Raw genomic sequence first — 27,468 nt, forward strand, 5'->3', positions numbered from 1 at the left:
GGTCTACGGACCTCTATGTTCTATCTATTTTGTTTGTTCGTCTGTCTGCTACTATTTCTGTTAGGAGGTGTCCCATATTCCTCCCAGTCCTTAGTACTTGTAGAGATTCCCTCCCCAAATCTATAGGTCTCCGTACAGACTAGATTAGGACTTTAGCAGGTCTGATCGCAGGATCAGGTTCCCTGTTACATCGTAGGGATTCAGCTGAGTCTTATAGTAGGGACAGATCTCCTCTCTTTCCTTAGCTTTGGTAGCAGAACATAACATTACCCCAAGGGATCTATTTACTGTTTTAAGCAAATTGTGTGTGTTTCTCTTTTTATATTGCAATTTAATAAAATTTATATTTTAGTAACTCTTTTGTCTTGTGTAATTCCTATACCTATTGCCTATCCCTGATCCTGGAAGAGGGCTTGAGATACCCCCTATCTTTGCATACTTTTTTAATGTGGTATACTTGACATTTTCCTGTCCTTGGATGAAGAGAGTACGATCTCAGGCTTTCAAAAATCAATTCAAGGAATTTTGGAATTTTGTGGAAAATATAGTAAAGTTTGGCTGCGATAAATGTATCAGGACAGAATTATAGTCATATTTAGCTATAAAACACAAAATGTTGATTGGGAAGAGGCACACACTAAGTGACCTTAGTATCTTTGTGCCAACGAGCACTATGGTCAAAATTCTCCAACAATAATCCTTCTCTGTGAAGTTCTTTCCATATTTCGGAGTCTACATTCAACAAGACATAGTCATTAATAAAAGATCATTACCATTTTTAAGATTTTTGGATATATATTTTATTTGACAGTGTTTTAGAATATCATACAGTAAACAAGATTTATGTAAAAGTTAATTTAACCGTAGTGGTGCATTTCATAAAAATAGTTGCTCACTTACAGCCTTTCTGTGACTATTAATACATGGAATTATATTTATAGAGATACAGCTGTACAAGGTAAATTCACAGCTAACACTACACAGATTTATCATCTGGAATGGGGTTTAGATGACTTGTTCTCAGACATTATCTGGTATAGCTGTATAAAACAATTACTTCACTGGTAATTGCAAAATACTCTGCAACATAGACTTTATAATGTTATTTTGTGTAGTGTTTCCTTTAGTTACCAACTTGGTCACGTATGGAAATGAGAAATTTTGGGACGTGCACTTACACTACAGAAGCATTTTACAAAACTGGATTAGGCAAGGTAGTGGTAATTGCCTAACATGAAGCACAAGCAAGAGGTGGGCATGAACATCAGTAAAATGCTCTGTGTTTGTGCTTTATCATTGAGGATGGTGATTTATTTATCTTTAAAGCTGCAATTTCAATTGGCATCCAAATGCTCCTTTTTTCATAGACGTACACAGATGGAACATTAAACATTTGATGCACCGCTTATTAAAACAGGACAAACTAGGAGATGTCCAAGAACAGGGACAGACAGGTAAGTCATACCAAAATTGCACATCTGATGAAAAGCATAGTTAGAAATGAAATGCACCCTCAACTCTACTCCGACATTCCTCTAATATATATTTTGTACATTTCTTAGATATTTACGTATAATACTTTCATGAAAATAGGCTTCTCAATAAACTGCTCTTGGTTGCGATATAAATATAGCAAACCCTTTGAAAGTGCAGATGCGAATTTATAATTCTCCTCCAAAAGTAGATCATGGAATCCAGATATGTGGCATGGTGGAGTGTAAGGCAATAGGGGAAACCTTTTATGTTCTTTAACCTTTAGTAGCTGTAATTGGCAATCTGAATATATGATTTCATGTTTTTTATTGAATCCATTGTGCGTTGGTAATACGCATTTTACAGAAGGCATACTGTTACATTATACCCAAGGATCCCCTATGTTGATATTTAAAAAGTGACTTTGTGTAAATGGCATGGACTATACAAGGTGCTAGTATTGCTTACAATGCAGGGTCAAAAAATAAGTTAAGCTGCAGATTAGCATGCTATATAGCTTAAATGTCATTCTAGAACTCATACCCATAAAACTAGTTCAGACTTGGTGGTAAACACTGGGAGATTTTGTATCTTTCCCATTAGTTTTGCCCCAGATGAAGTCTTGTCCAACAGTGTGATACACTGTTACCTTTTTTCTCTGGGATGATTACATCTGCTTCTTCCTTACTTGTGAAAGATAGCATGTACTGTTGATACAATACATGTACACTGAAACATGTACAAATGTACACATTGGACGCCAGTTTAACTTCCTTTGAAATGTACAGAAATATGAGTTATTCACAGAAAAATGGCATTTAAATGGAGCCACATCAGTCAGTAAACTAACTGTCCAAGTTAACAGGCAGCGCACACACCTACCTACATATGCTGCATGATCAGGCGGGTTAATGAGATAACGTTCCTACTGACACATTATTGTCTGCAGATTCAAAGCTTCAAAGAAATATCTTAACCCCTGTCTAGATATGTTGATAGCAATATATTTACAATACCATTGTCGAATTACAAGGCATAATTCGTTTTCTCCTTCATCTTACTCAGTGCAGTTTGATTTAAGGCGATGTTCCAGTTTGTGATTGCTCTATGTTTGTCCTCTTATTTTTGCTACAGACAACACTGGGGTGGATCCCACATCCTTCATAAAGTGAAAAAATATACTAAAAAGCTAAACTGCACTTTCTGCCTCTGGTGTATTCCTTGCTGTTTTGGTTCTTCCTTTGCTGGTAGGCCCAGAGATATAAGACCTGTGAGCTCCAGGTATTGACGTACAGTTGCTTCATTATACTGGTTAGACATTGTGCACAACCTTAAAGAAATACAAAATATATGCTCCTGGTCCCAGATGCACTTGTGTAGGTAAAATACATGTGAAAATTAAAATAAATAAAAAGAAAATCAAAATTAAATTATTTAAGATAGAAGCTAAGAAAAATGTTCCAAGTCTACGTGAAACAAGTAAAGGGAACAGTCATATTTTCAGTTATCTGCTCATGGCTGAAGTGCCAGATTTCAGGGAGCTAGGTAGCTTATCAGAGCCAGGAATTTTCCATGGTCCTGGTGAGACAGTTGCTTTCCGAGGTGCAGTGCTAGTACTGCGGGTGCTGCTAGGATGTAGATGACTTTCCTTTTGGAATTCACTGCATTTAGCTTCAGAATCTCTCTCGTCTTGGTCCATGGTGCCCGCTCGAGAGGTGGAAATATTGCTACTGTACACCTTTGATAACCCACCTGAATCTGACCTGCTCTGCTCAAGAGCGGCCACTGATTTTTTCTCACTGGTTGCATCCTTATATATGTCTTTTGTACAGAAGTTTCCTTCTCTGTTTGCTTCAGTGGACCTGGAGATCAGACCTCCACCATCACTGACTGCAGAGTACCCGCACTCTCCCACTTCACCAACATTTTTCACTGTCATTTTCCCTGCAGAAATGGTCTTGCCAGTCTCCGATTTTTTCGGCTTGCCTTCTTGAAACTCTATTTTGAAACTCTCTTCTCGTCTAGACCTATCTACTTTCTTTGGGCTTGCTGATCTCTCCCTTGACTCTCCCAGCCTTTTCTTTTTATGACCATTTGCAGTGTGTTCCTTTGGTTTTCCCATATCTTGTTCCCTGTAGATATCCCATGCTGGCTCTGGGTGTATCTGGTGAGTAGGGTCAGAGGGCAAGGCTGAATGTGATGAAGATAATGGTGCAATCATGTCTTCAAGAGAAACGGCTACTTCCGGCCCTGGGGAGGTGGCAGAGGGTGAACTCCAGGAGTTTGGTTCGTCTGTGATAAAATAGAGAAATATATAAGAATGTGTATAGTGCAATTATACTTTAATTACTATACAAACATACAATACTATATTAAATACATCACAAAAAGCAACCATATCAAAACTAATCAAAAGTAAAAGCACAACAGCACAAACATCCCGGTAGCATTTTACATCATACAGTACACCAAACACAATAAAAATAACTCCAGTGAGTCTGGACTTAAAACTTATTCATAAAAATATGTTAGGATTTAATGAATAGACGATATTTAGTGCAGATGAACTGGGTGTTGAAATGTCATATTGCAAATATTGTAAAAGATGATAAAATAGACTAATTAAAAATTAATTAAAAAAAACAAAGTAGAAATTTCTTAGCAACGGTGCTATGATTCTTTTACAAAGTAACCATTGTGTTTTCTCGGTAGCATTATATAACGACAGTATTGCTATGTATCACTAGGGTATCTTTATGGAATCTATAATATGTTACAAAAAATACACTTTTAAAAGCTGTAGAGAACAGTGTGGCTGCATGCTCGTTTTGCTATGTCCATCATCTCAACCATTATTTTAATGTCTTATTGTATCCAAAAGGGAAAAAAGCAACTTTTCAATAGTAATCTGATTTTGCAACCCTATTTACTGGCATGTATCCCTTACAGATATTGGGTGGATTAGCGGTAGAGGAGGCCAGATAAGGCTATGGTGCACGGGGACTGTTTGTAGCCTCTTTCCTACACATTGGTCTGTATAGGAGCTGTATAAAAAACAAAACAGTGACATGTTTATCAAATCCTATTGCAAATTTGCTTCATTATTTTAGATACATTGGGACAATACTAATTGGCTGAGTCCAAAGGCAAAACTGTGAAAATATTAATGCCATATGATTGACCCAGGGTTTATTTATTTACATACTTCTATGGAGCCATCATATTCTACAGCGTTTAATAGACATTAGATATTACTTTCCCCATTGGGGCTCACAATATAAATTCCCTATCAGTTTCTTTTTGGAGTGTGGAAATAAACAGGAAGTACCCAGAATAATCCCACGCAAACACGGGGAGAACATACAAACTCCTTGCAGATGTTGTCCTTGGTGGGATTTGAACCCAGGACCCCAGCGCTGCAAAGCAATAGTGCTCATCACTGAGCCACCGTGCTCAATGTTGATATCAGATCTTTATAAAACTGCTTATAATATCATGTTTGAGAGATTGGGCAATATCTAATGATACGGACTCATTCTGTGAGTCTTCAAAATAAATTCACATTAGTGTCCCAGACAAGAATAGGATAAAAATTTTGAAATGAAAATTGAAGCACTAAGTTGTAATATATCTTCTTGAACTTCAGAAATATACATAACATGCATTAGGTTAATAATCCTACAAATAGCCATAAAGTTATTTATATCAGTCAAGTTATCAGATTGGAAAACGGAATAACAAATAAAAAATAAAATAGAAAACAAACATGAATAAATAATACAAAGAAAAACAAACAGCAAACTAAGAACCAGACAATGTTGCTTCCTGTATCATTCAAGATTTCATTTTGCTATTGCTCTAGAAATCAGCCAATGTTATTATTTTTAAACTCACTTGAAAGGTAATGGAGTTATATATTTAACTATTAAATAAGATTTATATGAATACCAGGTAATGTAACAACTATCTTATCTCACAAATTATGATTAGATTTTCTGTGCTTTTATTATAAAACTTGAGTGTGACGAATACAGAAAATGATTTACAAGTCCAATACAGATATAATCCTGCATTTTATATACTATATTATAAATACTTGTTTTACAAATATGTATGTAAATTAAATAATGTACATAATAAAGTATGTAAGTAAATGCAGCAAAGTGATAATGAAAGGTCGGTTATTTTATTTAGCTTTTTTTTACTTTAAGAGTCTCAGTGGTCAGTGTCACATGACAAATAAATATCTGTATTTAAGTGTCCAAATTGTGACAACAATATCCAAGCCCTAAGCTATGGTGATCTACAGTCATGAGAAAAACGCTTTGAATTTATGGTTTTACAAATCAGGACATAATGAAATTAAAAAAAAAAATTGTCCTTAAAAAGTCTTTAAGTAAGCTAAATACAACCTCAGATAACAACACATTCCACATTATACTGTGTCATTCATTATTTATCTAACAAAAATTAGGCCAAAATGCAAAGGCAGTGTCTGAAAAATTAAGTACACCCTAACTTTTCAAACAATTTGAAATCCATCATTCTACAGTGAGAAATATTATTTCAAGTAGAAAACTTTCAAGACAGTTGACAATCTTTTCAGGATTTTCACCCTAAAGACTGTGCAATTCTTGGAGAAATTGCAAAAAAAAACCAAGAACTATAGCTCAGAATCTAAAGACCTAAGAATTATCAAACTGACCATAAATATTAAAGGCTCTCCCAAAGGGGTACAAAATCATATAGAAACACAGGAGTAAAAGCCAAATTATAAACACAACTATCTTTATTTACATAATTGACAAAAACAAGTAAAAGAATAAAGAGTAAAAGAATAAAAGGTGAGTGTCAAACATAAGCAGAGCCCCACAGGAAAAAGCCTTTCCTAAATGATCAACAACATGATTCCTAAAGATGAAACATGCATCATGAATAGAAAAATACAATGGGTTGAAACAAGGCCATACAACAGGACAAAGATCCCAAGCATGACATCAAATCTACATCAGAAAAGGCTGAAGAAGAAAAGAATAAAGGTGTTGTGATGGCCCAGTCAAAGTGCAGACCTCAACCCAATTGAAATGTTGTGGCGGGACTAATAGAGATGTGCCTAAATGAATGCCCACAAACATCAATGAACTTAAAGGGAACCTGTCACCATGAAAATGCAGTCCTATCTGCAGGCAGCATGTTAAAGAGCAGATTGGTATATAGATTTGGTGAGCTTTTTACCTCAGTATGTTTAAGCTAAAACCAGGAGTGGGTGATAAATACAGAAGTGGTGACTTGTTTCTATTATACTTTTCTTCTGATTGTTCCACTCCTGGTTTTGGCTTACAAATACTGAGGTAAAAACTCCCCAAATACTGAATGTGTGTACGTGGCCTTAGGAAAGATTTGGTATAACTTCTGTATTAATCATTTAAATCTCTGATTTTTCTTGGATTTTTGGTCCAGAGGGCAGTCCTATCAGTTACTGACATCTATCTTTCTATGCACACTTATGCAATATAGGACTGCCACTGGACCGAAAACACAGAAAGAGGAAAGGTTTAATTTAATAAAACACAGGTTATACTGAATCCTTTATCACAAAACTATATATCTACTCAGTTCCTCCTGCCCTATAACATGATGCCCACAGGTTGGACTCAATTTTCATGGTGAAAGGTTCCCTTTTACTCCTTCACGAATTTTACGCTCATGTACATCAAAAGTCATGTCCCTGACTTTGATGCGGGCTAGCCGTGCGAGCCCACATCTTTCCCCGCACATGATGGCTGATTTAATCTTCTCTATTCGCAGCTGTTACCCAGTTAAATGCCACTGTCAATCTGTGACAACTACATTTAACACACGCTGACAGGGGGTGCCCGCAACATGATCGCGCCACGCCGATGGGCTGTCATGAGAGCCGGGGCTCTGCTGATATCCCCCAAGCCTGTCATACGATCCTCCTGTGAGAGCCAGCCTGTGGCTGCCGTTCACTGGAGATTGTGATTTTCTCTATACGTAGCAGTGCTGGTGCACTGGTATGTATAGCACAAGCGATCAGTTGATAGCAGCTTCAAGCCCCTTAAGGAGATTATTAAATACAGTAAAAGGTGAAGAAAAAATATATTTAAAAATAAGAAATAAGAGAGACAAAAGTTCAAATCACCCCCTTCTGCCCCATTAAAAATAAGACAATAAAAAAAATATTTGTTTGGTAATAACGTATTCATAAATGTCCGATCTATCAAAATATAAAGTAAAATAATCCAATTGGTAAACGGCGTAATGAAAAAAAATCAAAACGCCAGACTTAAGTTTTTTTGGTCGCTGCAATATTGCAATAAAGTGCAGTAAGAGGTCATCAAAACATTGCATCTGCCTTAAAATAGTATCAGTAAAAATGTCAGCTCAGGGCGCAAAAAATAAGCCCTCACCCAGCCTTAGATCCCAAAAAAAGAAACATTATTGGTCTCGGAAAATTGCCATAAAGGCAACATTTTTTCTTTACCACTTAAATAAAAAAAACTATACATGTTTGGTATCTGTATACTTATACTGACCTACAGAATCATATTGCCAGGTCAATTTTACCATGTAGTGAACATGGTAAAACCCAAAAAATATAACACTTTGTTTGCAATTTCAATGCACTTGGAATTTTTTTCTTGTTTTCCAGTACATCACATGATAAAATGAATGTACAAAAGTACAACTTGTCCTGCAAAAAGTAAGCTCTCATATGGCTATATTGATTTAAAAAATATGAAAAAATTATGGTTCTTGGAAGAAGGAGAGGAAAAAATGAAAATAAAAAAAGGGAAAATTGCCTGGGGGTGAATGGGTTAAGCAACATTATAAAGAAAAATATGAGAGATTGATAGTCATTAAGAAAACTATTACTTCAAGTGAATGCTACTAAATGTAGTTATACTAGCTATTAATTCTTGGGATTTAGTTATTTTTGGAAATCTAGGCCAAAAAGTAGAAGTAATGACACAATATAGTTTTCATGTGTTGATGTTCATCTGAGGTCGTATTTGCAAAATGTTAAGACCTTCGAAGGACCAATTTAGTTCTATTTATTATGTTCTGATATGTAAAATCATAGAAGAGGGTGCACTTAGTTTTTCTCATGAGTATAAGTTCAGTTTAGTGGATCCCTGAGAGCTCCAGGTGTTGCGACTACATATTAGGCATATGAGCCAGTCTAATAGAAAGCACAAATAGTAATCGATTTTTTGCTTTTAGAAAAGAACATGAAATTTAAAAACTGTATCTCAGCAGAGTCATTTTCTATCATGTTTTTTTGCATTAGGTGGATACTGACAAAAAAGGAGACAATAAGCATTAAGATTATTGAAATTATTTTTCGGTTTTATATATGAATTCAAATGAAACATGGGCACATTATCAGCCAACTCTCAGCACATCATAGTCAACATCATATGTTAATATATTCAAGGTAGAAAGCATAGAAAAAAAAATAAGAAAAGCTTGACACGACTGTGCCAAAACCTTCCAAGAAACCAAAAAAACATATTAAAAACTTTGGACTATAATTCTAGAAGAACTGAAAGGCTGCAGTGCAAATTATATATTCGGACGTCATGTCTATATTTCCACAATTAAGTTCATTTAGTGACTAAATTGACTAATGCACATGGATATTACAAAGTTTTGAAAACGGAGATTGTTTAAATGAAATTATTTTTTTCATGGAATTAGATGCGTAGGAAATATATTTTCTGTTCCTTCCACCTTTATAATAAGTATAATCTTTCAAATTCTGGGAACAAGCGATACAGAAATTCATACAAGCAGGATGTGGCCATGGAGCCATCTATTAGTGTGTGGACATGAATAATGAGCTACAAAACATTTAAGTTCTGATTTCATACTTTATCATTAGAATGTTTTATGTATCAAGCTAATACCAGTGACATTCTAGATATGCAACTATGGTAAAATAAAATGCTGTCTGTAATGATGCTTGATGTCAAGCATATAAGTGTAGATTATCTGAAAACATGACTAATACACAATTCAAAAAAAAGAAAAACAAAACAAAAAAACCCAATCCTAAAATGATTATCTCAAGCAACAAAACATTTGTCCCAAATAAGGGTTAAGAGAAAACAGCGTGAGTGGAATTTCCAAGTTCAAAGAATTAACATAAAAGCATATTAAAACTCATTGACATACATAATTTAGGTAGCCAGCAAAAAAACAAGAAAGTGTCCATCAGTGATAATTAGAGAAAAAGGTTTCACAAGGTAAATCTTGCATGTTATAAAATGCTTTTAAGATTATTCAAATCAATAAGCCCATCATTGCACACCATTACTAGAGTTTTAAAGAACACAAAAAAAAAAAATACTAAAAAAATATGGTTTAACAGGTAGCCCATCCTTAGATGGCTGCTCAATGTAGAGTCAGTGGGAGTCTGACCCAATTGTTTTTACAAGCACAAAACCAAATAGTAACAGTGGATAATCCAGAGCCTATAACAATTGCCAAACCCTGAGGACAGAATAGTGAGAATCAGTAATCATATTGACTTTCAATATTTTTAGGAGAAGGTGAATTTCTATTAGGAGGGTGTATAGTTTTAGAAAGAACGAATCTGCTTTCATTCAAAAATAGCATCACATCTGTACATGGGTTATGTTTGATATCATAGCTCAAATATATTGAAGTGAGTCGCAATACCTGAAACGATGTGTAGACAGGTGCAAAACTGTTTTTAGAAAGCAGCCATACTTTCTAATCCTGTATAATACCTTGAAGGAAGAATTTAAAGGGGTTCTAAAAGAATGTGATGAAATGGCACCTGTAACGTAATTCAAACTGCAGCCCGTCCTAATCCTGAATGAAGAGGGGTTGCAGTCTGAATAAATACATCTTGAGACCTATGTCAAAATTTTCAGGAGAGCAGTTTAATAAACACACATACGTATGTGAGCTGCTGGAGCATGGCAGTGACATGAGAAGAAATAAATCTTCTTGCTGAGAAGTCCTCTGTGCACAGTCTGTCAAAGAGGAGATTTATTTCTTCTCATGTCACAACCATGCTCCGGCTGCTCACTGAGTTGTGCGTTAATGATACTGCGCCCCTAACAATTGAGACACAGGTTTTGAGCTGTGTTTCCTCAGACCATGTTCCCTCCTGACATGTGACTAAGACAGGCTGCAGTTGACTTGCATAACAGTGGCCATTTTATCACATTCTTGGAGAATTCCCCCCCCCCCAAATTTTTTTTAAAGAGGGAGCAATGCTTAAGGTCGCACCTGAACCTTGGAGACTATGGAAGAGACAAGCAATACAAATGACACAATAGTTTGGGTGCCCAGTTACAGATTAAGTAAATTGAGACTCAGGAGCTTCAAAAGTTGCACCTCTGATCACCTGTACACAGTAATAGTTCCTGGGTTATTTCCTTTCATCAAGTGGTAATATAACTCATGTGAATTGCAGGATTTAGGGAAAGCTTTTAAACACACTGAGCTGGCCATCAAGTACAACCCCAACAATAGCGGTATGGGCAGCTATATTTGTTACGGCCACACCTTTCTTATAAAAAATAAATACAATCTAAAAAGTAAACAGTTGCACAAAATAAGAAAAAATATGAAAAGATTTGGCATAGAAGAATAGCTTAAGGACTTTTTTATTATATAGTCTTTCGATTTTAGGTGAAATACTCTTTAATGTTTTTGCTTACGGAAATTAGTAATGTGCTCTATAACTACCGACAGTACGCAAAGGCTGTTTATTCTGCTTTGGCACATAATGTTCTGATGTTGTAGGTCTCTGATGTTTCCTACTTGTGAATATATTGAAAGGTCACCCTTTCATGCTACAAAAGCACTTATGCCTTAGTGACAATTCTAATGCAGCCTTGCTCCAGCACCAGCATATTTATTATGCAGTACAGATGTGTATGTAATACACATTTTAATACTCAATTTTGTCCTTGAATAATTTTTACTCATTGCAATGAAACAGTTGGCACATTGGGGATCTCAAATTCAACCTATCCAATTTTATGCCAAGATATAATTTTCATTCATTATATTAAACTGTTTTCCATGCTGATGGGTCAGAGATAAAGTTGCCATTACTTAGAATGATCGTAATTGCTGCCATATATACTCGAAATAAAATCTTTGAATACATCAAGTTTGCCTGATGAGTAGTGTTGAGCATTCCGATACTGAAATATCGGGTATCGGCCGATATTCGCGGTATCGGAATTCCGATACTTAATTCCGATACTATTGCAATATCGTATACCGGAATCGGAAGTTCCCATAATGCAATGAGACATTTTCATTTTATTCAGCCAATGAGGATCCTAAGAAGTGTGGGCACATCCTGTTAGGCATGTAGGCATCTTAACTAATGGCATGGCTGTGATTGGCTGCTGAAATGATGTCATGATGCACTATAAAAGCCACCGCCGCCATTTTGAGCTCACTCTGCTGTGAATTCAGTTAGGGATAGGACGCTGTTGTTCTGAGGGACAGTTTTAGCTACCTATTTGCTCTATACTGCTTTACCCAAGCTACTTTCTAAATCACTGTGCCTTGCAGTGCTAGTGCACAGTTCCCTGTGCTGTTCACCGCTATCTGCAAGGTCTGTGTGTGTGAGTGCAGCTCACCCTGTAGTGTGTGCTTCAGCCAAGTCTGGTTGTAGTGCACTCAGTGTGTGTCACTGCCTCATACATTGTCCTTTTTTGCCAATTCATAATTTTTCCTGATATCTCCTATTAGTGTGGTGGTTCCATCTGTATTCAGCTAAATTGGTTCCAAACACACTATATAGGAGTAGATAGAGAAATTTTTTTCCGTCTTGCAGCACTAGTGCACAGTGCTCTGCATCTGTACTGTTCACCGCTGTCTGCAAGGTCTGGTGTGTGAGTGCAGCTCACCCTGTAGTGTGTGCTTCAACCCCGTCTGGTTGTAGTGCACTCAGTGTGTGTCACTGCCTCATACATTGTCCTTTATTGCCAATTCATAATTTTTCCTGATATCTCCTATTAGTGTGGTGGTTCCATCTGTATTCAGCTAAATTGGTTCCAAACACACTATATAGGAGTAGATAGAGAAATTTTTTTCCGTCTTGCAGCACTAGTGCACAGTGCTCTGCATCTGTACTGTTCACCGCTGTCTGCAAGGTCTGGTGTGTGAGTGCAGCTCACCCTGTAGTGTGTGCTTCAACCCCGTCTGGTTGTAGTGCACTCAGTGTGTGTCACTGCCTCATACATTGTCCTTTATTGCCAATTCATAATTTTTCCTGATATCTCCTATTAGTGTGGTGGTTCCATCTGTATTCAGCTAAATTGGTTCCAAACACACTATATAGGAGTAGATAGAGAATTTTTTTTCCGTCTTGCAGCACTAGTGCACAGTGCTCTGCATCTGTACTGTTCACCGCTGTCTGCAAGGTCTGGTGTGTGAGTGCAGCTCACCCTGTAGTGTGTGCTTCAACCCCGTCTGGTTGTAGTGCACTCAGTGTGTGTCACTGCCTCATACATTGTCCTTTATTGCCAATTCATAATTTTTCCTGATATCTCCTATTAGTGTGGTGGTTCCATCCATATTCAGCTAAATTGATTCCAAACACACTATATAGGAGTAGATAGAGGAGCCTTTCTGCAGCATTGGGCCCTGCAGCCCCAGCCAGATTAGTATTAGCCTATTTTTTGCAGCCTCATCTATTGCATTGTAGGTTACCTTCCTACATTGTAATAGCTACAAAAAGTTTGTGATACTATCGTTATTACATCTTTAGGCACATCCAGTGTCTTTTTGTGACAAAAAAAACCTAAATAAAGTTCACCAAACACTCCACTTTACAGTTGTGTAGGCCACATTAGCTCATATTAAAGTCTAGTCCACACTTTATAAAATTAGTGTTTCTTATACCTGTTAGCAGCTGTTCAGGAATAAGCACACTAAGCCCTTAGTACTTTTCTGCCTATCTTTATCAGTCTACCAAGATGAAGAAGGCAGGGAGTAAGGCATGTGGTCGTGGTCGTGGGCGTGGGCGTGGAGTTTCTGCAGGGAGAGGACGTGAGGATTCTGTGCCTGCAGGGAGAGGACGTGGGGATTCTGTGCCTGCTGCGGGCACCAGTGACTCAGCATCCCCCAGTTTTACCAGGGAACAGTCCTTTATGCGCAGCTTTGTAGGAGCTAGCCGTACCCCACTGCTGCGCGAGGACCAAATTGAAGCCGTTGTCGGATGGATGGCAGCTAACGCATCGACTTCAATTAGTTCCAGATCCTCTCAGGTCCTGAGCACTGAAGAGCACCCATCTGTCTCTTCACCACCTGCCAAATTGCCCAGGCAGTCAGAGAGCCCTGGACAGGAGCCATCTCTACTTCTGTTCTCTGAATCTCTTGGCTTGGAAAGAGGGGGCCAGCCAAGCAGAATTCGAGAATTTGAAGAAGAGGTAGTATGCAGTGATGCGCAACCGTTTTGTCTCTCTGAATCTGAAGAGGCGGGTGGGCCAGTGCCTATGGTCAGCAGCACACCTCAGTACGCATCTGATGATGAGACTCAGGTGCCACTTTCTGGTGCGTACTGTGCTGTCGAGACTACCCAGGAGAAGCAGTTGTTTGAAGAGGGTGGTGTAGATGATGAGGTCCTTGACCCATCATGGCGTGAGGGACAGGAAGGTGGTGGGAGCAGCTCTGAGGAAGAGATTCCCCGAACGGCCCAAAAAGGAGGGAGAGGGAGGGGGCAGACTTGGTTGCCTGTAGCCTCCACTTCGGCACCCATTAGGAGCATGGCTCTTCCAAAATCCAAAGCGGGCGCTCCCAAGACTTGCAGTGCCTGGTCCTTTTTTGACACAGTTGCAGATGACATTTGCTTTGTCAAATGCAAGCTGTGTAATCAGAAGGTGAAAAGAGGGAAAAGTGTCAGCAACCTCAATACCACAAATATGTGGAAACATGTGCGGACCAAGCACGTGGTGGAGTTACACAAACACACTGAAGACCTAGGCCAACCTACAGCGCCACCTACCACCTCTTCAGCTCGTGTTGTAGCCTCTTCCTCCAGCTCACACACAGCTGGTTCGGCTTCCTCACAGGATCGCCATGGAAGAATCTCTGGCACTGTTGTACAGAGACACAGTGTAATTCCACCCACAGCACCACTTTCCCAGTCATCCTCACACTCCCAGGCCAGTCTACAGCCATCGTTAGCACAGGCATGGGAGAAAAGGCGCCCATACTCGGCAAACCACCCCCGAGCACAGGCTCTGAATGCTGGCATTGCTAAACTACTGGCCCTTGAAATGCTATCATTCAGGCTGGTGGAGACTGACACATTCCGTAACTTTATGGCATTGGCAGTCCCACAATACAACGTGCCCAGCCGCTTTTATTTCAGCAGGCAAGCCGTCCCTGCCCTGCAACATCATGTGGAGGGAAAAATTAAACATGCGCTACAAAACGCCGTCAGTAGCAAGGTCCACCTGACCACTGATGCGTGGACCAGTAAGCATGGACAGGGACGATACCTTTCCCTCACTGCCCATTGGGTAAATGTTGTGGAGCCGGGTACAGATCTTGAGAGTGGCGCTGTACGTGTTCTGCCAACTCCAAGGATTGCAGGAATCCAGTCTGTACACATTGACTCCTCCTCATACTCCAGTTCCTCTGAATCAGCGCTGCAGGAGCCGTCACGGTCTACCTCCACATCGACCCGTGAACGGTTACCTGTTATGATGACCGATATGAGCACAGCCGTGGCCAAACGTCAACAGGCCGTATTAAAATTAATTTCTTTGGGGAATCGAAGCCACACAGCGCAGGAGCTCTGGAATGCCATCAAGCAGCAGAGTGACGTGTGGTTTGTGCCAGCGAATCTCCAGCCAGGCATGGTAGTGTGTGACAATGGCCGAAATCTGGTGGCAGCTCTGGGCCTAGGCAACCTCACTCACATCCCATGTCTGGCACATGTGCTCAACTTGGTCGTGCAGAGTTTTTTGAGGGACTATCCGGATCTTGATGCACTGCTTCACAAGGTCCGCATAGAGTGCGCTCACTTGCGGCGTTCCAGCAATGCAAGATCACGCATTGCAGCTCTGCAGCGCCGATTATGTCTTCCGGAACATCGCATCATATGTGACCTACCCACCAGGTGGAATTCAACGTTACATATGTTGGAGAGGTTGTGTGAGCAGCAGGCAGCAGTAATGGAGTACCAGCTGCAGCAGGCGCAAACAAGTCGCAGTGCGCGCCGTTCACACTTCACCACCACTGAGTGGGCCTCTATGAAGGACATTTGCCACGTTTTGCGTGCCTTCGATTATTCCACGCGGATGGCGAGTGCAGATGATGCACTAGTCAGCATGACTATCCCCCTTATCTGCCTGCTTGAAAAAACACTGCAAGCACTAAGGGACGAGGTTTTGGAAGAGGTGGAGGATGAGGAGTCACAAATGCCATCTGCTTCTCTACAGTCTGCGCAACGTGGTTCCTCACAAAGGCCTAGGCAGGGGACACTTTGTGAGGAGGATGAGGAGGAGTCAATGGATGAGGAAGACATCTGTCCAGAGGAGGGAGGTACACAATGCTCTAGTAGTCAGTATCTAGAGCGAGGGTGGGGTGATGCAGAGCAGGCAGAGATCACGCCTCAAGCAGGGGACAGCGTTTCTTGGCCAGTTGGCAGTCTGCAGCACATGGTTGATTTCATGCTGCAGTGCCTCAGAAACGACCGCCGCATCGCCCACATTCTCAACACGGCTGATTATTGGGTGTCCACCCTCCTAGATCCTCGCTACCGGGACAACTTACAAAGCCTCATAACACCATTGAACCGGGAGCGTAAAATGCGGGAGTACCAAGACGCACTGGTGCATTCCATCATGTTCTCCATTCCAACCGAGAGCAGTGCTGCTAGTGCTTTACAAAGCAGCTCAGTGCGTCGAGGCAGTGGAGGAAGCTCTGCACAAAGAGGGAGCAGAAGCAGCGCCTCAGCACAAGGCAAGACCAGTATGGCCGAAATGTGGCAAAGTTTTGTGTCCCCGCCGCCACAAATGTCTACACCATCACAGACAGCTCCAGTCAGCAGGAGGCAACGTTTCCGTCAGATGGTGACAGACTACATGTCCTGCCCTCTTAGTGTACTCCCAGACGGCTCTTCTCCCTTCAAGTTTTGGGTCTGTAAGCTGGATACATGGCCAGAGCTTAGTCAGTATGCACTGGAGGTGCTAGCTTGCCCTGCTGCTAGTGTATTATCGGAACGCGTCTTTAGTGCCGCAGGTGGTGTACTAACAGACCGTCGCATGCGACTATCCTCCGATAACGTTGACCGGCTTACTTTTCTCAAAATGAACAAGGCCTGGATCTCTCATGAATTTGCCAGTCCTCTTCCAGAATAAATAATTGGTTGGCAACAGTATCCAGGTCTCCTGTTCTGTTCATGTTTCTACCACCTGAACTGTAATCCCTGAGCTCCAACACCGCCAGTTGGCGCTCGGAAGTGCCGTCTGCACAGTCAACACTTGCTGCCGTGTTATTGGGGTTCAGTAACGTCAGCTGTTCTCCTGCTGTGCGGACGGCAATTTCTCCTGATTTGTCCACATCCACTGTACTACACATTTTAAAGTTGCTCCAATTACTCCTCTGGCTCCTCTGTTTTCATTCTTATCCCTGGGCTCCAGCACCGCCAGTTGGCGCTCGGAAGTGCTGTCTGCACAGTCAACACTTGCTACCATGTTATTGGGGTTCAGTAACGTCAGCTGTTCCCCTGCTGTGCGGACGGCAATTTCTCCTGCTCTGTCCACATTCTCACTACTACAGATTTTAAAGTTGCTCCAATTACACCTCTGGCTCCTCTGTTTTCATTCTTATCCCTGGGCTCCAGCACCGCCAGTTGGCGCTCGGAAGTGCCGTCTGCACAGTCAACACTTGCTGCGGTGTTATTGGGGTTCGGTAACGTCAGCTGTTCCCCTGCTGTGTTCACGGCAATTTCTCCTGCTCTGTCCATATTCACTGTGCTACTTATTTAAAACTTGCTCCAATTACACCTCTGGCTCCTCCGTTTTTAGTATTTACCCTGGGCTCCAACACCGCCAGTTGGCGCTCGGAAGTGCTGTCTGCACAGTCAACACTTGCTGCCGTGTTATTGGGGTTCAGTAACGTCAGCTGTTCTCCTGCTGTGCGGACGGCAATTTCTCCTGCTTTGTCCACATCCACTGTACTACACATTTTAAAGTTGCTCGAATTACACCTCTGGCTCCTCTGTTTTCATTCTTATCCCTGGGCTCCAGCACCGCCAGTTGGCGCTCGGAAGTGCCGTCTGCACAGTCAACACTTGCTGCCGTGTTATTGGGGTTCAGTAACGTCAGCTGTTCTCCTGCTGTGCGGACGGCAATTTCTCCTGCTTTGTCCACATCCACTGTACTACACATTTTAAAGTTGCTCGAATTACACCTCTGGCTCCTCTGTTTTCATTCTTATCCCTGGGCTCCAGCACCGCCAGTTGGCGCTCGGAAGTGCCGTCTGCACAGTCAACACTTGCTACCATGTTATTGGGGTTCAGTAACGTCAGCTGTTCCCCTGCTGTGTTCACGGCAATTTCTCCTGCTCTGTCCATATTCACTGTGCTACTTATTTAAAACTTGCTCCAATTACACCTCTGGCTCCTCCGTTTTTAGTATTTACCCTGGGCTCCAACACCGCCAGTTGGCGCTCGGAAGTGCTGTCTGCACAGTCAACACTTGCTGCCGTGTTATTGGGGTTCAGTAACGTCAGCTGTTCCCCTGCTGTGCGGACGGCAATTTCTCCTGCTCTGTCCACATTCTCACTACTACAGATTTTAAAGTTGCTCCAATTACACCTCTGGCTCCTCTGTTTTCATTCTTATCCCTGGGCTCCAGCACCGCCAGTTGGCGCTCGGAAGTGCTGTCTGCACAGTCAACACTTGCTACCATGTTATTGGGGTTCAGTAACGTCAGCTGTTCCCCTGCTGTGCGGACGGCAATTTCTCCTGCTCTGTCCACATTCTCACTACTACAGATTTTAAAGTTGCTCCAATTACACCTCTGGCTCCTCTGTTTTCATTCTTATCCCTGGGCTCCAGCACCGCCAGTTGGCGCTCGGAAGTGCCGTCTGCACAGTCAACACTTGCTGCGGTGTTATTGGGGTTCGGTAACGTCAGCTGTTCCCCTGCTGTGTTCACGGCAATTTCTCCTGCTCTGTCCATATTCACTGTGCTACTTATTTAAAACTTGCTCCAATTACACCTCTGGCTCCTCCGTTTTTAGTATTTACCCTGGGCTCCAACACCGCCAGTTGGCGCTCGGAAGTGCTGTCTGCACAGTCAACACTTGCTGCCGTGTTATTGGGGTTCAGTAACGTCAGCTGTTCTCCTGCTGTGCGGACGGCAATTTCTCCTGCTTTGTCCACATCCACTGTACTACACATTTTAAAGTTGCTCGAATTACACCTCTGGCTCCTCTGTTTTCATTCTTATCCCTGGGCTCCAGCACCGCCAGTTGGCGCTCGGAAGTGCCGTCTGCACAGTCAACACTTGCTACCATGTTATTGGGGTTCAGTAACGTCAGCTGTTCCCCTGCTGTGTTCACGGCAATTTCTCCTGCTCTGTCCATATTCACTGTGCTACTTATTTAAAACTTGCTCCAATTACACCTCTGGCTCCTCCGTTTTTAGTATTTACCCTGGGCTCCAACACCGCCAGTTGGCGCTCGGAAGTGCTGTCTGCACAGTCAACACTTGCTGCCGTGTTATTGGGGTTCAGTAACGTCAGCTGTTCCCCTGCTGTGCGGACGGCAATTTCTCCTGCTCTGTCCACATTCTCACTACTACAGATTTTAAAGTTGCTCCAATTACACCTCTGGCTCCTCTGTTTTCATTCTTATCCCTGGGCTCCAGCACCGCCAGTTGGCGCTCGGAAGTGCTGTCTGCACAGTCAACACTTGCTACCATGTTATTGGGGTTCAGTAACGTCAGCTGTTCCCCTGCTGTGCGGACGGCAATTTCTCCTGCTCTGTCCACATTCTCACTACTACAGATTTTAAAGTTGCTCCAATTACACCTCTGGCTCCTCTGTTTTCATTCTTATCCCTGGGCTCCAGCACCGCCAGTTGGCGCTCGGAAGTGCCGTCTGCACAGTCAACACTTGCTGCGGTGTTATTGGGGTTCGGTAACGTCAGCTGTTCCCCTGCTGTGTTCACGGCAATTTCTCCTGCTCTGTCCATATTCACTGTGCTACTTATTTAAAACTTGCTCCAATTACACCTCTGGCTCCTCCGTTTTTAGTATTTACCCTGGGCTCCAACACCGCCAGTTGGCGCTCGGAAGTGCTGTCTGCACAGTCAACACTTGCTGCCGTGTTATTGGGGTTCAGTAACGTCAGCTGTTCTCCTGCTGTGCGGACGGCAATTTCTCCTGCTTTGTCCACATCCACTGTACTACACATTTTAAAGTTGCTCGAATTACACCTCTGGCTCCTCTGTTTTCATTCTTATCCCTGGGCTCCAGCACCGCCAGTTGGCGCTCGGAAGTGCCGTCTGCACAGTCAACACTTGCTGCGGTGTTATTGGGGTTCGGTAACGTCAGCTGTTCCCCTGCTGTGTTCACGGCAATTTCTCCTGCTCTGTCCATATTCACTGTGCTACTTATTTAAAACTTGCTCCAATTACACCTCTGGCTCCTCCGTTTTTAGTATTTACCCTGGGCTCCAATACCGCTAGTTGCTGCTCAGAAGTGCCGTCTGCACAGTCAACGCTTGCTCCAGTGTTATTGGGATTCAGTAACGTCAGCTGATCCCCAGCTGTGTGTCCGGCAAATTCTCCTGCTTTGTCCACATCCACTGTAGTACGGATTTAAAACCTCCTCCAAATACACCTCTGGCTCTTCTGTTTTTAGCATTTACCCTGGGCTCCAGCACCGCCAGCTGGTTCTCGGCAGTTCCATTGGCTCTTGTACCTTCTGCTACCCATCCGGGTTCCAGTACCGTCAGCTGGTTCTCGGCAGTGTCTTTGGCACGGGTACTCCCTCCTGCCCAGCCTGGTTCCAGCACGCCAGCTGTTTCCGGGTAGTGTCAACGTCACTTTGCCTCCAATGCGTTGTCCTGTCGTGTTGCGGTCGGGTTAGCCGACTCTATGGTGCCTGCAATTTAGGTGACTCCTATGTGGGCTGCGGGATCTGGCAATGAAGGCTGGTTCCATAGTGCCAATAGGACAAGCACCCTCTGTAGGACTGTGGGTTTTGGTAACTGCGGCCGGCTCGCGGCCTTGAACTTTTTTTTTACATGGGTACCTTCTGCTACCCATCCGGGTTCCAGTACCGTCAGCTGGTTCTCGGCAGTGCCTTTGGATTAGGTGCCTCCTTCTCGGTATCCAAGTTCCACCAACGTCTGCTGGTCCTTGGTAGTGCTTTCTGGCACAGGTACCTCCTGCTTAGTAACCGAGTTCCAGTAACATCAGCTGGTCCTCGGTAGTTCCATTGGCTCTTGTACCTTCTGCTACCCATCCGGGTTCCAGTACCGTCAGCTGGTCCTCGGTAGTTCCATTTGCTCTTGTATCTTCTGCTACCCATCCGGGTTCCAGTACCGTCAGCTGGTTCTCGGCAGTGTCTTTGGCACGGGTACTCCCTCCTGCCCAGCCTGGTTCCAGCACGCCAGCTGTTTCCGGGTAGTGTCAACGTCACTTTGCCTCCAATGCGTTGTCCTGTCGTGTTGCGGTCGGGTTAGCCGACTCTATGGTGCCTGCAGTTTAGGTGACTCCTATGTGGGCTGCGGGATCTGGCAATGAAGGCTGGTTCCATAGTGCCAATAGGACAAGCACCCTCTGTAGGACTGTGGGTTTTGGTAACTGCGGCCGGCTCGCGGCCTTGAACTTTTTTTTTACATGGGTACCTTCTGCTACCCATCCGGGTTCCAGTACCGTCAGCTGGTTCTCGGCAGTGCCTTTGGATTAGGTGCCTCCTTCTCGGTATCCAAGTTCCACCAACGTCTGCTGGTCCTTGGTAGTGCTTTCTGGCACAGGTACCTCCTGCTTAGTAACCGAGTTCCAGTAACATCAGCTGGTCCTCGGTAGTTCCATTGGCTCTTGTACCTTCTGCTACCCATCCGGGTTCCAGTAACATCAGCTGGTCCTCGGTAGTTCCATTGGCTCTTGTACCTTCTGCTACCCATCCGGGTTCCAGTACCGTCAGCTGGTTCTCGGCAGTGCCTTTGGATTAGGTGCCTCCTTCTCGGTATCCAAGTTCCACCAACGTCTGCTGGTCCTTGGTAGTGCTTTCTGGCACAGGTACCTCCTGCTTAGTAACCGAGTTCCAGTAACATCAGCTGGTCCTCGGTAGTTCCATTGGCTCTTGTACCTTCTGCTATCCATCCGGGTTCCAGTACCGTCAGCTGGTCCTCGGTAGTTCCTCAGCTTTCTTGTACCTTCTGCTACATTTCCAAGTTCAAGCTTTTTGAAATGGTTCTTGGTAATCACTCTGGATCTCCCTGACGAGGACCCTGAAGACGAGGACCCTGAAGACCAACCCTAAGAAGACGAGGACCCCGAAGACAATGACCCTGAAGACGAGGACCCTGAAGACCACCCCGAAGAAGACGAGGACCCTGAAGACCACCCCGAAGAAGACGAGGACCCTGAAGACCACCCCGAAGAAGACGAGGACCCCGAAGACGAGGACCCAGAAGACCAACCCGAAGAAGACGAGGACCCCGAAGACGAGGACCCCCGAAGACGACGACCCTGAAGACCACCCCGAAGAAGACCAAGAAGATGACCCTGAAGAAGTTGACCAAGAAGACAAAGAAGAGAAGACAAGCACCAAGATACAGAAAAACAAGAGACAGAAAACCAAGAAGCAGAAATACAAGAAGCTGCAGAACAAAAAGCGGAAGAACATTAAGCATAAGACTAAAAATCAGAGCAAAAGATAATATCTAAATTATAAGCAGAAGATGACTAAGCAGTGTATGGGGGTGAGTCCGTTCCTCCTCGTGGTGCCCCTGGAAAAGACCTGCTGCTGCAGGCCAAACTGAACGCGGACAAATCCTGTTGTAAATCTTTTGTGACGGGCAGAACGAAAGGTGTAATGTCCAACCTTTTATAGATAACAACTACAGGAATGCCTGTCACAAATAAGAATATGATGAAGAAGAAGAATATGAAGAAGATGAAGAAGTAGAATATGAAGAATGTAAAAAAAAGAATAATACGAAGAAGGTGAAGAAGAAGAAGGTGAAGAAGAAGTGGATGAAAAAGATGCTGAGGATGATGAAGGAGAAAGTGTGGGAGAAGTAAAAAAGAAGGTGAAGAGCATGGAAGTAGTGAAACATAAATATCTGACAAAATATAAAAATACTTAACATAGTTAATATTTCCGTAACTCAGAACATAATAAAAAAATATTAATTCCTGCTATTCCATTTGACTGGGCTAAACCTCTATGCCTTTATTGTCTCCCCCACCTCCCCCAATACATTCTACATTATTCTTAGTTGTTTTCCTTCATGTAGAAATAACCTACAAGGAAAGAAAGGGTTTATTTTAATTCCGATATTTATGTCCCATTGACTTGCATTGGTTTCCGGTATCGGAATCGGCGATATCCGATACTTTTTCGGTATCGGTCCGATCCAATCCGATTCGATATTTCCCGATATCGGAAGGTATCGCTCAACACTACTGATGAGTAGTGTTGAGCATTCCGATACTGAAATATCGGGTATCGGCCGATATTCGCGGTATCGGAATTCCGATACTTAATTCCGATACTATTGCAATATCGTATACCGGAATCGGAAGTTCCCATAATGCAATGAGACATTTTCATTTTATTCAGCCAATGAGGATCCTAAGAAGTGTGGGCACATCCTGTTAGGCATGTAGGCATCTTAACTAATGGCATGGCTGTGATTGGCTGCTGAAATGATGTCATGATGCACTATAAAAGCCACCGCCGCCATTTTGAGCTCACTCTGCTGTGAATTCAGTTAGGGATAGGACGCTGTTGTTCTGAGGGACAGTTTTAGCTACCTATTTGCTCTATACTGCTTTACCCAAGCTACTTTCTAAATCACTGTGCCTTGCAGTGCTAGTGCACAGTTCCCTGTGCTGTTCACCGCTATCTGCAAGGTCTGTGTGTGTGAGTGCAGCTCACCCTGTAGTGTGTGCTTCAGCCAAGTCTGGTTGTAGTGCACTCAGTGTGTGTCACTGCCTCATACATTGTCCTTTTTTGCCAATTCATAATTTTTCCTGATATCTCCTATTAGTGTGGTGGTTCCATCTGTATTCAGCTAAATTGGTTCCAAACACACTATATAGGAGTAGATAGAGAAATTTTTTTCCGTCTTGCAGCACTAGTGCACAGTGCTCTGCATCTGTACTGTTCACCGCTGTCTGCAAGGTCTGGTGTGTGAGTGCAGCTCACCCTGTAGTGTGTGCTTCAACCCCGTCTGGTTGTAGTGCACTCAGTGTGTGTCACTGCCTCATACATTGTCCTTTATTGCCAATTCATAATTTTTCCTGATATCTCCTATTAGTGTGGTGGTTCCATCTGTATTCAGCTAAATTGGTTCCAAACACACTATATAGGAGTAGATAGAGAAATTTTTTTCCGTCTTGCAGCACTAGTGCACAGTGCTCTGCATCTGTACTGTTCACCGCTGTCTGCAAGGTCTGGTGTGTGAGTGCAGCTCACCCTGTAGTGTGTGCTTCAACCCCGTCTGGTTGTAGTGCACTCAGTGTGTGTCACTGCCTCATACATTGTCCTTTATTGCCAATTCATAATTTTTCCTGATATCTCCTATTAGTGTGGTGGTTCCATCTGTATTCAGCTAAATTGGTTCCAAACACACTATATAGGAGTAGATAGAGAATTTTTTTTCCGTCTTGCAGCACTAGTGCACAGTGCTCTGCATCTGTACTGTTCACCGCTGTCTGCAAGGTCTGGTGTGTGAGTGCAGCTCACCCTGTAGTGTGTGCTTCAACCCCGTCTGGTTGTAGTGCACTCAGTGTGTGTCACTGCCTCATACATTGTCCTTTATTGCCAATTCATAATTTTTCCTGATATCTCCTATTAGTGTGGTGGTTCCATCCATATTCAGCTAAATTGATTCCAAACACACTATATAGGAGTAGATAGAGGAGCCTTTCTGCAGCATTGGGCCCTGCAGCCCCAGCCAGATTAGTATTAGCCTATTTTTTGCAGCCTCATCTATTGCATTGTAGGTTACCTTCCTACATTGTAATAGCTACAAAAAGTTTGTGATACTATCGTTATTACATCTTTAGGCACATCCAGTGTCTTTTTGTGACAAAAAAAACCTAAATAAAGTTCACCAAACACTCCACTTTACAGTTGTGTAGGCCACATTAGCTCATATTAAAGTCTAGTCCACACTTTATAAAATTAGTGTTTCTTATACCTGTTAGCAGCTGTTCAGGAATAAGCACACTAAGCCCTTAGTACTTTTCTGCCTATCTTTATCAGTCTACCAAGATGAAGAAGGCAGGGAGTAAGGCATGTGGTCGTGGTCGTGGGCGTGGGCGTGGAGTTTCTGCAGGGAGAGGACGTGAGGATTCTGTGCCTGCAGGGAGAGGACGTGGGGATTCTGTGCCTGCTGCGGGCACCAGTGACTCAGCATCCCCCAGTTTTACCAGGGAACAGTCCTTTATGCGCAGCTTTGTAGGAGCTAGCCGTACCCCACTGCTGCGCGAGGACCAAATTGAAGCCGTTGTCGGATGGATGGCAGCTAACGCATCGACTTCAATTAGTTCCAGATCCTCTCAGGTCCTGAGCACTGAAGAGCACCCATCTGTCTCTTCACCACCTGCCAAATTGCCCAGGCAGTCAGAGAGCCCTGGACAGGAGCCATCTCTACTTCTGTTCTCTGAATCTCTTGGCTTGGAAAGAGGGGGCCAGCCAAGCAGAATTCGAGAATTTGAAGAAGAGGTAGTATGCAGTGATGCGCAACCGTTTTGTCTCTCTGAATCTGAAGAGGCGGGTGGGCCAGTGCCTATGGTCAGCAGCACACCTCAGTACGCATCTGATGATGAGACTCAGGTGCCACTTTCTGGTGCGTACTGTGCTGTCGAGACTACCCAGGAGAAGCAGTTGTTTGAAGAGGGTGGTGTAGATGATGAGGTCCTTGACCCATCATGGCGTGAGGGACAGGAAGGTGGTGGGAGCAGCTCTGAGGAAGAGATTCCCCGAACGGCCCAAAAAGGAGGGAGAGGGAGGGGGCAGACTTGGTTGCCTGTAGCCTCCACTTCGGCACCCATTAGGAGCATGGCTCTTCCAAAATCCAAAGCGGGCGCTCCCAAGACTTGCAGTGCCTGGTCCTTTTTTGACACAGTTGCAGATGACATTTGCTTTGTCAAATGCAAGCTGTGTAATCAGAAGGTGAAAAGAGGGAAAAGTGTCAGCAACCTCAATACCACAAATATGTGGAAACATGTGCGGACCAAGCACGTGGTGGAGTTACACAAACACACTGAAGACCTAGGCCAACCTACAGCGCCACCTACCACCTCTTCAGCTCGTGTTGTAGCCTCTTCCTCCAGCTCACACACAGCTGGTTCGGCTTCCTCACAGGATCGCCATGGAAGAATCTCTGGCACTGTTGTACAGAGACACAGTGTAATTCCACCCACAGCACCACTTTCCCAGTCATCCTCACACTCCCAGGCCAGTCTACAGCCATCGTTAGCACAGGCATGGGAGAAAAGGCGCCCATACTCGGCAAACCACCCCCGAGCACAGGCTCTGAATGCTGGCATTGCTAAACTACTGGCCCTTGAAATGCTATCATTCAGGCTGGTGGAGACTGACACATTCCGTAACTTTATGGCATTGGCAGTCCCACAATACAACGTGCCCAGCCGCTTTTATTTCAGCAGGCAAGCCGTCCCTGCCCTGCAACATCATGTGGAGGGAAAAATTAAACATGCGCTACAAAACGCCGTCAGTAGCAAGGTCCACCTGACCACTGATGCGTGGACCAGTAAGCATGGACAGGGACGATACCTTTCCCTCACTGCCCATTGGGTAAATGTTGTGGAGCCGGGTACAGATCTTGAGAGTGGCGCTGTACGTGTTCTGCCAACTCCAAGGATTGCAGGAATCCAGTCTGTACACATTGACTCCTCCTCATACTCCAGTTCCTCTGAATCAGCGCTGCAGGAGCCGTCACGGTCTACCTCCACATCGACCCGTGAACGGTTACCTGTTATGATGACCGATATGAGCACAGCCGTGGCCAAACGTCAACAGGCCGTATTAAAATTAATTTCTTTGGGGAATCGAAGCCACACAGCGCAGGAGCTCTGGAATGCCATCAAGCAGCAGAGTGACGTGTGGTTTGTGCCAGCGAATCTCCAGCCAGGCATGGTAGTGTGTGACAATGGCCGAAATCTGGTGGCAGCTCTGGGCCTAGGCAACCTCACTCACATCCCATGTCTGGCACATGTGCTCAACTTGGTCGTGCAGAGTTTTTTGAGGGACTATCCGGATCTTGATGCACTGCTTCACAAGGTCCGCATAGAGTGCGCTCACTTGCGGCGTTCCAGCAATGCAAGATCACGCATTGCAGCTCTGCAGCGCCGATTATGTCTTCCGGAACATCGCATCATATGTGACCTACCCACCAGGTGGAATTCAACGTTACATATGTTGGAGAGGTTGTGTGAGCAGCAGGCAGCAGTAATGGAGTACCAGCTGCAGCAGGCGCAAACAAGTCGCAGTGCGCGCCGTTCACACTTCACCACCACTGAGTGGGCCTCTATGAAGGACATTTGCCACGTTTTGCGTGCCTTCGATTATTCCACGCGGATGGCGAGTGCAGATGATGCACTAGTCAGCATGACTATCCCCCTTATCTGCCTGCTTGAAAAAACACTGCAAGCACTAAGGGACGAGGTTTTGGAAGAGGTGGAGGATGAGGAGTCACAAATGCCATCTGCTTCTCTACAGTCTGCGCAACGTGGTTCCTCACAAAGG

At 43.6% G+C, this 27,468-nt stretch overlaps 1 protein-coding gene across 12 annotated transcripts in view; it reads right to left on the reverse strand.

Moving 5' to 3' along the window:
* Positions 1 to 781: 781 nt before the first annotated feature.
* Positions 782 to 27,468, reverse strand: part of MAGI2 (membrane associated guanylate kinase, WW and PDZ domain containing 2) — a 1,194,143-nt gene continuing 1,167,456 nt past the window's right edge. For 6 of the 12 annotated variants that reach the window (XM_073652296.1, XM_073652306.1, XM_073652301.1 and 3 more), the window contains one exon: positions 783 to 3,765. In XM_073652296.1, coding sequence (XP_073508397.1) covers positions 2,978 to 3,765 — 788 coding nt within the window. In that variant the 3' untranslated portion in view covers positions 783 to 2,977. Of the gene's footprint in view, positions 3,766 to 27,468 lie in introns of all 12 variants that reach the window. The other 6 variants (XM_073652299.1, XM_073652300.1, XM_073652295.1 and 3 more) reach the window with 5 other exon arrangements.

The sequence above is a fragment of the Phyllobates terribilis genome, unplaced genomic scaffold, assembly GCF_046119375.1.
Source record: "Phyllobates terribilis strain yellow unplaced genomic scaffold, ASM4611937v1 Scaffold_11__3_contigs__length_659146591, whole genome shotgun sequence".
Lineage (NCBI taxonomy): Eukaryota > Metazoa > Chordata > Amphibia > Anura > Dendrobatidae > Phyllobates > Phyllobates terribilis.